Source organism: Cottoperca gobio, chromosome 4, assembly GCF_900634415.1.
Source record: "Cottoperca gobio chromosome 4, fCotGob3.1, whole genome shotgun sequence".
NCBI classification, from domain to species: domain Eukaryota; kingdom Metazoa; phylum Chordata; class Actinopteri; order Perciformes; family Bovichtidae; genus Cottoperca; species Cottoperca gobio.
In genome coordinates, this window is record NC_041358.1 from 7,991,065 (window position 1) to 8,007,594 (window position 16,530).

General features: G+C 39.0%; 1 protein-coding gene across 1 annotated transcript; it reads right to left on the reverse strand.

Annotated features, from left to right (window-relative positions):
• Positions 1–2,201: 2,201 nt before the first annotated feature.
• On the reverse strand, positions 2,202–6,810 carry atpaf1 (ATP synthase mitochondrial F1 complex assembly factor 1). The gene is made up of 9 exons (XM_029429750.1): positions 6,577–6,810; positions 5,240–5,342; positions 4,973–5,035; positions 4,467–4,529; positions 4,329–4,379; positions 3,889–3,936; positions 3,545–3,640; positions 2,987–3,094; positions 2,202–2,739 (listed from the first exon to the last, which is right to left on the reverse strand). The coding sequence occupies exons 1-9, from the start codon at positions 6,789–6,791 to the stop codon at positions 2,545–2,547; spliced, it is 942 nt and encodes a 313-aa protein (XP_029285610.1). The 5' UTR covers positions 6,792–6,810; the 3' UTR covers positions 2,202–2,544.
• Positions 6,811–16,530: the final 9,720 nt, after the last annotated feature.

Here is a 16,530-nt window from a genome sequence, read left to right on the forward strand (position 1 = left end):
ATGAGATATTACAGATCACTGTTAGCACGTCACACACATTTGTGCAGTCCTGTTCTGATATATACATATGTAGTCTGCAATACATGGGGAAGTTCTTGCATTAATTTTGTCTCCACATTTGTCCTTTTTTTTTTTTTTTACCAATTTATCTCACTGTTGCCAAATTGCATTTACCAAAAGCTATTCAGAGAACTGCTAATATTTTGGGACTGAAATGATGATTTTGATGTGCAGTGCTAAAGCCATATACTTTATGACCACTAGGTGGCATCAAAACATTAACAAAAGCTGACAAATGCACAGCTCCTACATATCCCCTCAGCCAGAAAAAACACTTTAGCGTTCAGTCTGACTTAGACTACACTTAATTCTGGGTAATTATTATGCTAGTGGACAGTATTGGTCATGAGATTTATGAGATTCATTGCAGCCCCGACAGCCTCACCTTGGCACATCCAGGCGTTAGACTGTCACTGCTGCTGGCTGGATACATCACACTCAGTTATGTGTAGACTGAAGTTATACGACAGCGACATCGCTACAAAGAAGTTTGATGAAGCAGTCAGTCGATTAAACAGGTTGTATTCCCTCATCTCAGCAAATCCATTACTAGGTACGATTATAATTATTACTGATAAACCAATATTATCAATTACATGGATGGCTACTTTACTGTAGAAGAGTGTGTGACCGTTGACACGTCACTCACTCTAGTGCAGAACACAGTATAAACTCACAAGACACCAGAGACAACGCTTTCACTGAATGCCACCTGCAAAAATAACAAATCAACACCTGTCCTATTTTTTCAACAGGTGAGTGGCTTTAAAGCTAGGGTTTATTTTAGAAGCATTTTACTTTATATTCATTGAAATTCTCCTGACAGTAATCAATAAATGAAATTACCTGACATGAAAAATAAAAAGTATCTTTTGCCTGCAATCATTTTTTTAGTCTGCATGAAATTGTTCCCGTGACTCATTGAGGCAGCGCTTAAATGTTTTGGGAGAGTGGCTGGGATTTTATTTTGGTTGGATACTTTCAAAAATATAATCTTTCACCAAAGTTGCCTTCCCCAGCTTTAACAGTAAACGTTGATTTGGACTAATTTGCTTTTCATTCAGCTTCGTGAAGCCCTGTCACACAGCTCCGTATGACAGAAACTTATGCCGGCACATACGAAATATCGGCAATACGTTGATATAAATTAAGGGTAAGTTGTGATCGTTTGGAGGACGCAGACGATACGCCGAACACGCCAGACATACGGCCCTGTCACACAGCTTCTGTATGACAGAACATGCTGGCGTATATGAAAAGTAGCTCAAGTGCCATCTGGTTCACGTCATGCTGATGCTGGAGAACAGCTAACATGCTGAACGCTAGCTGTACTGTAGAAACACGTTTAATAAGTTACTCCGTCGTCAGGCATAATGTTAACATAGGGTAGGAATAGGTTATCCACTCGTTATCAATAAACTGGCTGTAGTGTTCATCGTCAGCCGACGTAGCCTATATCTAACGTTCCTCTAACGTAGTCACGTAGGTATATACGTACTATATTTACGTAGGTAAGTATTCACTACATATTCCGTATTCACGTATGTCTAACGTAACGTAACGTCTGCATATCTTATGAAGCACACGTCGGGTACGTCCGGTAATTTTGAACATGCTCAAAACATCAGTGTTCAACAACGTACACCAGCGTAACACAGTGAGCTCTTAACAAATACTACTTATACCTTACCTTATATCTACGTACACCAGCGTATTGCCGATATTTTGTATCGATATTTTGTATACGTCATATTTGTGTATACGTTATGCATTCGTTGGGTATTCGTCGGATACATTTTGTATAAGTAAGTGATACGATATCAATAGGTTAGACATGCGTATCTGTATATGTTCACTTTTTCGATCGGATGAAAAGTTGGACGTATTTGGACTCTGACATACGTTTCTGTCATACGGATATGTGTGACAGGAACTTTAGAAGTCTGTCCTCCACTTGCTTTGAGAATGACTTGCAGTGTCGATTACAATTATTTGCAGGTAAACTTTGCCATATTAATACATTATAAGAAACGTGTTAACTTATGCCCCCCCCGACAACTACGTGCTTCCTAACAACCCAAACTATGTTGGCACGAGAACAGTGTGACAGAGTTATCTGGAGTATTTCAGCACAAAAGTGGTCCATTTTATATAACCATGTTTTATTTTTTTAGGGATAGCTACTGGTCCAGTCTAATATGGAGCGTGGGATACAGTGGGATTTATTTATCATAGAACTGATCAATACAACATTATTGTGTTTACTTACAATTGTATGCACAATGAAAAGATGTGTAGCAGGTTAAATGACCCCGACAGACTTCATGAGAAGCTTCTCCTTTAAATGATGTAGAATACTTCATGTACAGTATAGGGAATAGATGCATCTTCATGGAGAGTGCTGAGCGTAGAAGCACATTTCTCTCTGCGACTTTAAATGAACACCAACAGTTCCTGGGAATCCGGCTGCAGGCGAGGTGGACTTCAGTCCACCTCTCGTCTCCCTGCGGGGGCTGTCGCTGCCCCGAAGCCACTCTGTTCCAGCTCCGCTATCACCGACATGTGTTTGAAGGCTGCGGGTTGGTGGTTAAATGTCTCGACCATTTGGTACGTCTCCTGCTTCTGCGTGCCGTAGAACAGCTGCACCTGATTGGCCAAACACTGAGCCTGGTGGACGGTCTGGGGAAGGGATACACGGTTTCACATGTAGCAAATACACAAGTCTTTAAATAGATCTGTCCTTTTTGTTGTCCAGGTCTGATACACTACAAGGTTCATAATATGTGGATTACTGAACATGCTACTTTTTCTTTTAGTCATACAGTATAGTGCATGTTATCTGTAAATAGTGGGGAAAACACCAGTATGGTCCATTAAGAAGGGTGTAGCCTGCAGCCGGGTGAGTCCATACAGGTGAAGGACTTACTATGAATTTGGGGTCCAGCTCGGCCGTCATGAGGACCACGCCCTTCTCCTCCTTCAGGTCGGGGTAGTGGTAGAGAATCAGCTGACTGGGAGCGTTCTCGCCCATCGTCTGCACTCAGAAAGAAAAAAAACGCAATTAGCACTTAGTCATTAGTGATGAGTACTTTGTCATTTAATTAAGTTTCAAGTGAAATTATGGAGAAAAATAATAAAAAATGTCATACATTCACTGTTTGTTCATCACATTGTAAAGTGTGACGTTAGAGTTACTAAGTTGTGGTTATTATCAAGTTATACATCATCATTGTGTATCACGATATTTCAATATCGGATTTCATCACGATACGTTTCAATTGTGAGATGACAAATTACCGCTCAACTCTACTTTATGCACATTCAAGTTATAGCACAGATGCCAAAGCAACGTTTGTTGCATTTGTGAAGTTTTTTCACCTCATTGTTGCTGGTGTGCAGCGAAAATATTATCAACTGGGATGGAAGCTCAAACGGCGTCAGACTTTCCCAGCCACACGTGAAGGGGCCGTGTGATGGGGTTTACCTGGACGTTGATGAGGGAGGTGAAGTGGAGCTCGTGGCCGGACCACTGACCCAAGAAGAACTCGTATCCCTCCCTCTGAGGCAAAGCGTAGAGGAACTGAGGAGAAGGAAACCACAGAGAGAAAGAAGAGTTAGGAAAATGAAGAGGAAAAATGTGATGCACATTCTGGCTGACTGATGAAAATTTCATAGAAGTGCATCATGATCAGATTATTGAATTAAACTATTTAATCAATTGTGTTTCATGTAGCAGAATACTTTAACGCTGTTTCTGGTTCTAATGACTGATAAATCCAGCACTTCTTTTCTGCAGCTTTCCCTCAGTGTGAGCAGCAGTCATCTTACCATCGGGGAAGACTTTGATCTGCTCAAAATCATATTGAACATCTGCGTCTGCAATGTAAAGAAAGACCGGTTATTAGGTCATTACTGTGTATTACAAAGTGTCCTATTTACAAGCTTCTTTGTGCAACTGCAGTTATAGCAGTCCATGTCAAAGTGTACGGAATATCAAAAGCAAGAAAATGACTTTGTGCACATTAAATATGTTGAATGGTAAAATGAATGGGCGTGATTACTTTGAACTAATAAATCCAGAAAAACACCCCACAGTTAAATGTAAAGAGAATAATATCAGTTATTGTTCAGGGAAAGAACATTATTTTGTGAATTTAATCCAGGCATGGAAGAAATATATCAAATATTAAAAGATGTAAATGACATCAGTAAATATTAAATATCGGGGGACTGTGCTGTGTCCGCATGTTCTCTGGTGTTACACTCACCGGGATCACGGCGCTGACTGTGTCCTTGGACGAATAATATGTCATCCAAAGCTGAGAGAAGAACACAAAAGGTCAAACCAAGAACAAACGGTTTAAACTGCCACAGTAAACGACGGACAGTAACGGAGGCAGACTCACCTCTGCAACCTCCTCGCCCGTCATTTCTCCGATCCTCTCCAGGTTGATGATGGAGCCCAGCGTCTGAAGAACACGTTACAGTCTGTTACCACACATTTCATCATCCTCGTCACCACACTGAAAACATTTTATTTACTGTATTCCTACAATGGAAAAACCACTGATCAAGATAAAACTAAGAAACTATAAATGAGCAAGATTGTGATCAAATATCAAGGTTCACACAGATTTTTAAAGAATAAATTTGAGCGCTTTTCAAGCACTTTCAAGACTCCCGAAGCCTTTATCATCAAGTGTTACCATCAATGCAATGGAATGCAAAACAATCAGTTTACATAATTCTTTTATACCCACAGTAAACAATGTATATTGTCACGTTGATTATTCTACCAGCTGTTCATCCATATTAACTTTGATTGAAGTGATTGTGAGGACGAAACACCAGATTATGTTGAAAATTAAGCATTTTCAAGGAAAATCTATTTGAATTCAAGCGTACTCCCCACCTTGTCCTTTGTGAAACCTCCTGATGCTCCATCGGCAGCAGCTATCTCGTCCTTTTTCTCCAACTGCAAAGAGCATGAATAAATGAAATCTCTTTTTCCATCTCCATTATGTAGAACAGGTGCATAGAAGTATAGTCGGGTCAAACTATTGAGGACATTTCAACGCACACAATTTATCATTTGATGAGTCTAAATTTCGGACTTTAATTTGTTTGACATTTCAGGACTCCCAGAATGTGTTCATGGTGTTCTGCTCTGATACTCCACCTCCTGCTCCATGAGCCTCATGAACTTCGTCGAGTATCCCAGCACTTCCTTCTTGGCCTCATGACGAGTCTCCACTCTGTCCTTGTACTCCTTTGGTTTGGCGCTGAAAACAAGTTGAACATCCAATGAAACACCGGCAACTTCGAAAATGGCTAAATCCCCTTTCATTCTGTGATACGTTTATATTCAGCAATAATGTACAGTTTTGACAAACCTGCCTTGTCCACTACTTCAGTTAGGGACTCCCAACATTTCCCAGAATGCCTTGTAACTGCCTCAGCTTGATAAACCATCATATCCTATTTTATCTTATTAACTACACGTGCTGTGCATTTCTTTGAGAATTAAGATATTTTAAAATGAATTTCAACCTTAAAGCAAGTTATTAATTTAAATACACTATAGAAGTGTTATATTATTCATCAAGGTCAAGTGTTTCCTCACAGGCAGGAACATGTGTTGCTTTCCTGACAGACACAACTGTTGGAAGCTTGAGGTTCATCTAAAACCATAAGGAGACTAACTTGGAAGAAAACATTGTGGTAACTGAGAAGTAAATAAACTCCTGATTGTATTGTGTCACATTTAATGATTATCACATGTACTCGTCCGCCTCAATCAAAATGTATTATTGCACAACATGTATTTCTGCACAAATGTATAATGAGCACTATTTAGTTATGAATGTGAAGCACTGTAGGTTCTCTTCAAAGAGTTTCAGGTCCACCTCCATCTCGTCACAACAAGACGACCCACCAAGGGGCATAACCGCGCCAACATGGACCAATGAGGGACGACGACACCCTTCAGTAGAGAATATAGCAAAATGATTATGATGTTTTTGTACCACTTTCACCAACAGACAGCTAACTGGCTCTTTATTGATTCGGACTGTGGACTTGGTGTGTGAAAGTGTCCTCGGCTGAGGGTATTTTTTGACATTGCTGTCATCATCACTTTAAATAAATAAGTATCTTGATCAACTAGAAGTTTACTGGATTCAATTGAAAGACTACCTCAGCGCCCTTTGGGCCTCAAAACCCAACATAACTCCGCTAACATTTAGAAATGTTCCTGTTTTTTAAACGTTTAAAGTCATTTATCAAGCAAACATCTCAACATGTCATGTTCCCATCTTCTCAAATGTGAAGATTTTTTATGTTTTCCGTTGTGAATCACTGGTAATTGAATATATTTGGGTTTGTGACTTTTTTGGTCAGAAAAACATAATTGATAACATACAATGTATGTTATCAATTATGTTGATACATGTTTCACTATTTGTGTCGGAAAATGACTGTCGTGTCGCTAGCAGCTCGCTACGTTCGCGCGCTGACCTGCGAAGCTTCTGGATCTTGTCCTGGTACTTGCTGAAGAACGGGTTCTCCTCCAGCTGCGGCTCCTTCCGCACTGAGAAGGCTCGGAACTGCACCGGGACCAGCCCGGGGATCAGCGGCCTGATGCCGGTGGCCCTGACCGCTAACATCCCCCGGTACAAACAAGACATTTGTACGATGGCCGCTGCCATCTTTCCATCGCTCCCGTGCAACATCTATAGTGCTCCGGCCGGGAGCTGCTTTCAAATATTGGTTCCGCTCAGTGATTCATTATTTGATTATGTTGGTAATCTACTGCAACGTTACGTTTTAATTATTTTCTTTTTCTCATGGAAACAAAACATATTATAATAGAATAAAGAGTACTGATGAGCTAAGATAAGACAGTAGGCCTACTTCATTTATCCTGAGGGATATTTGTGTGCTGCAGTTAGAGTACAAAGTGGGAAAGAGTGCAAATATATACAGTGCAAATACAAACAAATAAACAAATAATAAGAGTAAAGTTTATCAGTAAGGTAAACTGATGAATTGGAAGTACAGGTAAGTGTATTGCCTACATATATGATTCTTTCAAAAATATATTATCAAAAAGATATTTCACATATTATACTTTATTGCCCATTAGATATTACATTACAATACAGTACATTACATGTACTTCTTTTTTTATCCAAAGCAACTAACAATAATTGCATTCAACTAAGTGGGTACAACAACACAAATGAGAGCCATGGTGTCCCGTAAATCAGAGCGCTGTAATGATTGCAATCGATAAAGAGACAAGGAAAAAAGATATCTTAAAATATAAAAGTACTTAAGTAAAATGTGTAGTATTATCTGTAATATCAAATATAACAAAAATAATGAAAAGTTTCTTCACATATATTTAATATTTCAATTTTTTTAAACGTTTACTTTTTGCTTAAAGAAGGTTTATGAGGATTTACGTGCTTTGTGATATGTGAACTTTTGCAGTGATGATAATAAAATACAGATATTATATGATTGTGAGAAAATCGTATTTGTTTCACTGACATCACAAAATATCATTATTTGTGTCTCTCGATATTTAAGTTGTTATTTTATGATTTCAAGGAAACAAGTTTTTGTTGTTATCATCACAAGAAACTTCCGTCCACATACTTTTAGCCTTTCTCTGACATCTTTAATGACACTTTCGGAGTATTTGTTAATGTGAGTGATGAACAATTTCAAAATTTGCCACATCTGTCTGAATGTTGTCCCTGTTGAGACCACTGGAGGTCACTATATCTCTTCATTGAGAACTGCCTGAATATCTTTACATGCATAGAAGTTGATCCTCACTGATATGTGAACACTGGGAATCACTGCAGCTATCTACCTCCACAGCACACAGCTCAGATTGACAAACAAATAAATGAGCAGATATGTACAGTAAACAATCTGCTCCAACCCTCCGGTCACTTACTGATGTGTGTGCGTGTGTGTGTGTGTGTGTGTGTGTGTGTGTGTGTGTGTGTGTGTGTGTGTGTGTGTGTGTGTGTGTGTGTGTGTGAGAGAGAGACCAACTACAAAGAGACGCAAAATGACTACAAAAAGGGGCAAAACAACCATTGATAAACAATAAGTACAAGAAGACCAAAACAATTACAGAATGCAACAAAACAACTACAAAGAGACACAAAATGACCACAGAGAAAATAGAGCTGCAAGAATTAACCGATTAATTGATTAATGGGTCGACTGAATAATAATCTCTTTTATACTCAATTAATCATTAAAGTAATTTTTCATACAAAAAGGGCAGAAATGCTGTTTCTGCCTCACAAAAATGAATGTTTCCTGCTTTTCTCTGTTTTATGTTGTATTAAACTAAATATCATTGTGTCTTGGACTGACAAAACAACACATCTAAAGACATCACCTTGGATTTTGAGAAACTGGGATGGACAGTTTTCACTGTTTTCTAACATTTTATAGAGCGATACAAATGATTACTCTAAAACATAATTAGCAGATTAATTGATAATGAAAATAATCGTTGATAATAGTATAATAGTTGCAGCACTATAAAAGAGACATAAAACAACGAAGGGACGCAAAGTAACTACGAAAAGAGGCTAAACAATCTATAAAGTCTGTGTGTCTTGATCCTACGTAGGAGAGGTGGTGGGACCTGTGTGTGTGTGTGTGTGTGTGTGTGTGTGTGTGTGTGTGTGTGTGTGTGTGTGTGTGTGTGTGTGTGTGTGTGTGTGTGTGTGTGTTCACTAACAAACATGTTGGCTGTAAATTCAATGACGTGTGTTTCCCCGATGACCGTCTGAGTGCTTCTGTGTTTACTTTCCAGAGCCAATCATTTTTCATCCCTAATCAATAAACGAAGCCGCTGGGAGCCGTTCACTGTACATCAGTGTCCCAGCAGAGGATGATGGGGGCTGATGTTTTTATGTGTGCATACATGGCAACTGCTTCATCACAGATAATATCATTTCATTTGTTTCGGGTGCTGATGATTTTCTTTTTCTAATGTAGGCTCAGTTTAAGCTTCTAGCTACAGTTAGGCATTTGCATGTTAGAGTTTTTGTTATGTGGAACTGTATGAAACTGTGAATAGTATGATAACTGTTTTTTTGCAAAAAGTAATACAAAAACATCTACATGTAAATTGTGAAATTGTGTGCAAATCTTATAAATAATTGGTTTCCTCTTGTATGAGCCATCTTCAGGTTAACTTCAGGTTGTTTCCTGCCTGCGTGTGGTGTGTGAACGCCACTCAGACCTGATGTGACCTCACAGTAGATTTAAACTTCAAATTCATGTAAAAACCCCATAAAAAAAAGAAATATGTTTACCATATAAATATGAAATATAGTCACAACCATAATTGAAGAGTTTCAGTTTTAAGTGTGCTTCTCTCAAGTCACCAGAATTAAAAACAATGGTCGGTTAGAGAAACAACAGAAAACGTCAATAACTCACATTTATTCTAAACTATGTGTTTAGCAGCAGAGCCGTGGCTTCCACTGAGGACACTAAGTATGTTGGTAGAGGAGGTGGTGTTGGCAACATGTTACTATATTTAAATGCTTTTTGTTTTTTTGCTTTTATGCATCACATTTTTGACTGTGTTTTCTAAAAAAAAACAGAACAAAAAAAACACATGTTATAAATAAAAGCATGACCCGGGTGAGACGCTCACAAAGGGAATGACACATGTGACGTCTTCAGTTTGAGTTAGACTCCATATTAACAGATTTCACTACTTAAAATGATCACTGTCCATTCCTTCATCAGACCTCTGTCCTTATTTCAGTTTAACTTCAGTTTACAGAGTCCCCTTTATGTTGCTAACACAGGATTGTCTCTATCCTTACTGATGACTTTAGTGATCTGAGCGTGAAATAAGAACAACTTTCTTTATTTAAGTAAACTTAAAATAATAAAATGACTGTTTTATAAGATCTGTAAGAACTTTCTTTTAAAATGCATACAAGAAAGGATAATGTTACACATGAATATCCAGGAATACAGTGATAGTTACAATACAATGATGTTGATATTTTGTGTCATGTGTGCTGCAGATTTGCCCGTGACCATAAACACACCTCTCCAGACTCTTACGCTTTCTTTAATCTACTCTCTGCTTCTGTTCTTTCTTCCTCTCCTCTCACTGACCTGCTGCCCTCCTCTCCTCTCTCTGTATTCTCTCACTCTCTTTGTTATGGGGGTCCTGCATGGAGGATGTATATTTTATGTGCGGCTCTGGAGGCTTTTACCATTAATTATAGAGAAACACTAAGCTCTCCATTTGCCGGACAGATGTTATTTTTTACTTAAGGAGAGAAAGGGGACTGTTTCATAATTCAGAGGTAATCCTGCTCACCAGAGAACAAATAAATAAATGAATAAATAAATAAAGCAAAAGCAAAAACCACAAACATTTGGTACCCTGCTCCTGCGTCCTCAGACATGTAACGCAGCAGCCGACACACACGCACAGTGTTCAGCCTTTAAGTGCCTTCCATGTAATAAATATGGAACAGCTGCTTTATCATTTCATTTTTTATTTAATCTGCTTCTCTCAAAGTATTTCACAAAATCACAGACACACACAACAGCAACCTTTTTGTTCTTTCTTTTTTTTGTATTCCTTCAGAACAATAGATGTGTGAATATTAAGGGTTTTTTCAAGCTGAAATATTTGGTGCAAATCTGGATAATAATAAAAAAACAATGTTATGAAAAACAGATCAGAAATGAACATTTTTAAACTGTTTTGTAAAACCTGGGTACATCATTGGAAAGTCATGTTATACAACCAGGTAGAGTTTAAATGATAGAAAATTATTAAGAATAATTTTGAGGATTGATTTATTGTTATAAAGGTCATGTCAACATTATCTGGTTCTAGCTTCTCAAATGTGAGGAGATGCTGCTTTCCCCTGTTTTGTATCACTGCAAACTGAGTATCTTAAACGCACCCCGGGTTCTGGGAACCTGCGATCGGTATTGTTCAGGGTCGCAGTCAATATTGAGGACACTAAAGTCATGTCCTCTGTGAAATTTCTGGAATTTGGGGGAATTAAATGACAGGAAGAGGAGTTCACATATAATACTGAGTGTTTTTAGGGCTGATTCAGGGTATTTATTTTAGATTAAATATATATTTTTAGGATAAAAACTGTATAAATAAAAACAAAAGGGATTCTCCTGTATTTTCCACCGTAATTACATACCTGGTAGTGAAAAGAAGACTTTAAAAAATAAAAATAAAGCAAATATAATGTGAAATGATGATGTTTTTTTAAATACCCCCACAAACTGTACAGAGTTGGTTGGTGGCTAATCAAACATGTATCAGAGTGTAGTGCTGGGCAAAGCTGGACTCATGACCTCAATATTTCTAAAATCTTCTCTTCAGCTCGAGCATTTTCATTATCTTTGACATTTTATATACATGAAAAGATTAACTGATTATTTGAAAAATGTAAATGAATGTGTGGTGTTGCCTCTGAGGAAATAAGAAGATTACCTGAGGGACGATTACTGGGGAACTCAGGAGAATAGGAGGTGAAATATGTTAGAGGAGCTGGAGTTAAATACTTGTATTCTGCAGCCCAGGAACCAGATATTAATATCTGGACACAACTACATTTCTAAACTCAAACATATTTTGTGTTTTTGGAAAGTTGGAGATCATTTATGCTTTATTTATTTTCGAGAAACAATTTTTAAGGATGGAACTGTTTAATGTCTTTTCTGTATAAGCTTGTTGCAACTCTTCAGTGAGTTTACATCCTGTTTATACCAAGACACATTAAACATTTTAATCACATCATCATGACAAACTCATTCGCAAACTCTATCTGCTGATGAAGATCATGTTGTGACAGAACGTTCTAGAACAGCTGGATGTTGTCCTGGGATCGTTTTCTTAACTAATAATTCATGTTCCTGTTTTTTATGGCTGCATCATTCCATCAAAAAGGAAATATTCTGGATGTCTTCAGTGCATCACTTTATGCAAATTCCACAAAATTCAGCCTGAAATATTGTATTTAAACTCAAGTTCTGCTGGTTTGGACAATGTTTGGCTGGTCCAGCAGATCAGTGGGTCTAACCTCTTCTGTGTAGACAATGATGTACAAGACATGTGTAACATTCGATGGAATGATGCAGCCATAAAAACATGACAGTATAATAATTAAGTGTTGAACAACTACACACAGGGTATACTGAATATGTGATGCTGTTATGCAGTGTAGAAAATCTGAGATGTCCCTTAATTTAGGGAACCATGAGGTGAAATCTGAGGGGAAAACAAGAGGATGAATAAAAGTGTAAAATGCATGACTTTCCTCGATATTAAAACAATATATTGTGCTTCATGTAATAGCAGCTCAGTGATATTTCCATGTGTAGTCTCAGTCTGCCATGTTGGCCTCGGTGAGTGTGGAACTTGTGCGATGAGGTTTGATTTCAAGCCTTGGGTTTTTTTGGGGTCTTGGGACCACTCACTTACTCTCCCTCCGGCAAGCTGAAATCGCACCCCTGGGCCGGTGGATGACCCTTATCCACACCTCCTGTACACACACACACACACACACACACACACACACACACACACACACACACACACACACACACACACACACACACACACACACACACACTGCTAAGCACTTACTCACGTACACACTCAGTGAAAGAGGGTCGAGCTTGGCAGAGGAATCCCATCGTTTTAGAGAGGGATCCCATTAAAAGTGCATGAGTGTGTCTGTCTGGGAATCAAGACACACCGCTCTGCTGCTCAGCCGATCGCTCTGTACGTGTGATTGTGTGTGTGTGTGGGTGTGTTATTTATTCATGCACAGTGTTATTAGGGCATCCTGTGGCGGGCATCACTCACTTTCTACTGGACACAGAGGAGCTGTAGAAGGTTGAATGAAATCGGAAAGTTTAGCAGATTTCAGGTCTTCTTCATGTAGATCATTAACTCGACCTCTGACCCTGGATGGATCGTTTAAAACACACAACATTTACATCTTTAAATCATATTCAAATCCTCAAAATATATGACGTCTTGGAGGTGAGGGGATATTGTACTAAAATGTTTTGACCGTGATCAATCTCCTTTGTCTGCTTTTTTCTTGCTCAGACCTGAAATTCAACATTTTGCATTCACATTAAAAGAATATTGAGACACTGTACCAGCAGCACACAGAGAGTATGCAGGAGGAAAAAGTAGGATTAAGTAAAAAAGAGAAATAGTCCGCACACTGAATACCCCAAGACCCAATTTCTTTTTTTTTTTAAATGATGCAACATTTTAGCTTTGAAGGTCTTAGTCAGGTCAAAACTCTTCTTCCTTTGTTGTCCGGCACCTGCTCTGTATCCAACTACGGTTGGACGTGGATACTATATACACTTTAAAAATGAGAATAAACATCACGTCTTACATCAGCCCCACACAATTGTTTTTAATAACTAGATGATGAAGTTGTAAATTAAGTTCAGGTTTGGTTTGATTTCACTAAATAAGACCATTTCAGATTTACAGTTTTAAAGATTAAATGAGATCTTCAGAAACGTGTAACTATCACTAACATAAAAACTACTGGATAGTCATAATTAAAGGGAAACAATATATTTTTAGGTATATGAAATTAAATCATGATTAAAATCAAATAACTGGTGTTAAATGACTAAATATAATTTTATTTTAATCAACTCTACCTTCTTTTTTTTTTTTTTTAATTGACTGATTTTGTACACCCACGTTAAACACATAAGGCTACAAATCAGGTCAGGATCAGACAGAATAATATTGTTTTATTATTATTTTACATTCAAATATTATATTTCGTGAATGAGAACTTGATGTCACACAAACTCCATAAACAGCACTTATTCGCTTGTGTTTATAGCAATAACAAAAAACTAAAAAACAACGCAAAGACTATAGCCTATAAGTTTAATTTATGTTCGCACCGTTTCATTTTTCAAACTCTCTTCACATCTTTTTAAACTCGCGAAGATACAAAATAAACAGATAAAACCATCTATAACTCACGTTCACAGAAAAGGAACAGTTTGTTTGTCTCACCTAAACATTTTGTTTCCTCCTCGCGCTCCTCCGCGGTCTGGTGAAACGCAGCGGTGTGACGTTCAGATCAGCACCGAGCAGAGAGAGAGCACTGCGGCAGACTGACGCTGCTGCTGCCGCTGAGCTGCAGCTCCTCCTCCGGCCAGCAGGCGACGCTGCTTGCATACGAACCCGGCGGGGCTCTGAGGCCACAGCGGGGGCAAAGCAGAGCAGCAGGTCCTCTTAACAACAGACTCACACCCCAGAGAGGTCACAACTGTCCTGGAAGACAAAACAAACACATCTTCTTGTGAATCTGGTTCACAAAGTAATAGTTAACTTCGTCCCTGATTCTAAATATGTTCTTAAAATTTGAATAATTAGGCTCACTGTCACTTGTTATTGCCTTTTTATTTCCTTCTTGTTTCAGCACTTATTAAAGTCTTTTTTTCTCTTGCCTCGTCTTGTTTCCTGTCCTCCCCCTAACCTCTTGTCTCTTATCTCCTTTCTTGGTTTTTCTTCTATCCTCCTGTCTTTCCTCCTGTTCTTTACCTTTGTTTCTCCTCTTTCATATACTTGGTCCCTCTCCTTGTTTCCTCTACTCTTAACTCTTGGCCTTTCCTCCTTCCTCTTTCCTTATTCTCCTCTTCTTTCATTCTTCCTCTCTTCCAATCTCTCCATTTCCTTTCCTCATCACTAGATCTCATTGTTTTCTCCACTTTCTTCTCTTGTCTACTTTCCTCTCTTTCTTCCTCCCTAAGCTTCTCTCCTCTCCTCTCTCACTTCTTACTTTGTTCTCCTCCCCCTCACCCCCCTTCTCTTCTTCTGTTTTCACCTTTCATTACTTATTTTGCCCTCCCTTCCTGTCATACCTCTTTTCTCCTTTCATTCTTTCCCTATTTCCTTTCCTCAGATCTCATTGTTTATCTCGTCTCCTCACTTTTCTTCTTTGTATCCTTCTCTTGTCCCCTCTTCTTTGTTTACTTTCCTCTCCTTCTTCCTCATCTTATCTTATCTTCTCTACTCTCCCTCCCTCCCTTTCTTACGTTTCTTTATTATTATCTCAGTTTCTAACACCTCTCCTCTCCTCTCCTCTCCTCTCCTCTCTTCTCCTCTCTTCTCCTCTCCTCTCCTCTCCTCTCCTCTCCTCTCCTCTCCTCTCCTCTCCTCTCCGCTCCTCCCCTTCTCCGTCCTGGCCACGCTCCAAGGGCGGATGGAGGGGGAGCATCTGGAGCACGCTCACTGGCGCTGACAGCTGTCACTTTGGCTGGTGCTAATGCAGACGGGCTAACCTGAAATGAGCAGGGACAGGCCTGAAGCTCAGCGTGACCGCCGCCTCCTCCTCCTCCTCCTCCTCCTCCTCCTCCTCAGGGAGAGGTAGCAGCAGAGTATGTGGTGAGGGCTGAGGTGCAGGGTGCTGTGGTGGGTTGGAGGAGATAAGGCAGCGGATATAAGAGGGGTCAGCGGGGTCACAGTGTGGTTAGCACTGACAGCAGGGTTCTGAAAGTGAGCCGGCAGCAGTGCTAACAGAGAGGCACAAAACAAGACGGGACAAGTAGGAGGAAATTGATGGAGGAAGGAGAGCAGATGAGGAGCAGTGATGAAAGAGTAGAGTTTATTTGGAGGATGGGAAACATTAGAGCGCGGGATCACAACTTTTAAGGCTTATGAGCTCTCATTTTAATTGTTTTTAGATCCTGAAGAGGTCAAAATCCTCCAGTCTTCCACACAAAAAAAGGGCACAAAGCTCCTTTATTAGGTAAACTTCACCACACCACAATTTCCATGACCAAGAGTGAACTTTCAATCTCAATTCTTTAAGCCAACATTGACGAGAAGTCTATAAGTTGCTCACAAAAAAAAGGAAATGTCAACCTTTTGTTAGTTGTTAATAAATAATTTACTATATACTTTATAGATTTGTTAAAGATATACAAGTTAAAAAGCTTTTACAGTAATAAAGGGTATTCACAACTATTACATTTGTGGTTGTCAATGTTAACAAGTTGTTAATAAATGGACTCTGGTCTAACACAGAGATTCCCAACTTGTACCAGGGCTAATTTGAAATGAATTAAATGTTTAGTAAAATATCATGAAACTTATTTTTTAGGATAGAGAGAAAACTAGTTTTCAAGCAAGAAGAAAACATTCATTATTCTTTAAGGATACACACATTGTGTTTTGATGAGAAACTTTGAATGCAAATATACCTACTTTTGGTTTTCAAGAAAACTTGACGGAGCATATTTGATCATCTTGCGACCCCTCACGATCATTCTGTGACCCCGTGCGGGATCCCCACCCCATGTCGGGAACCACTGCATTAGCGAGAGGAGATAGGATGAGACAGACACACAGAGGAGAGTAAAGTGTAGGAAAAA

What these genes read in the sequence shown, in the direction of transcription:
- atpaf1 (XM_029429750.1), bottom strand. Translation starts at nt 6,791, where the DNA reads ATGTTGCACGGGAGCGATGGAAAGATGGCAGCGGCCATCGTACAAATG. An exon ending in GAGGTTTCACAAAGGACAAG is followed by an intron (nt 4,530 to 4,972) that starts GTGGGGAGTACG and finishes CGTGTTCTTCAG; the next exon opens with ACGCTGGGCTCCATCATCAA. An exon ending in AGCTGGACCCCAAATTCATA is followed by an intron (nt 2,740 to 2,986) that starts GTAAGTCCTTCA and finishes TCCCTTCCCCAG; the next exon opens with ACCGTCCACCAGGCTCAGTG.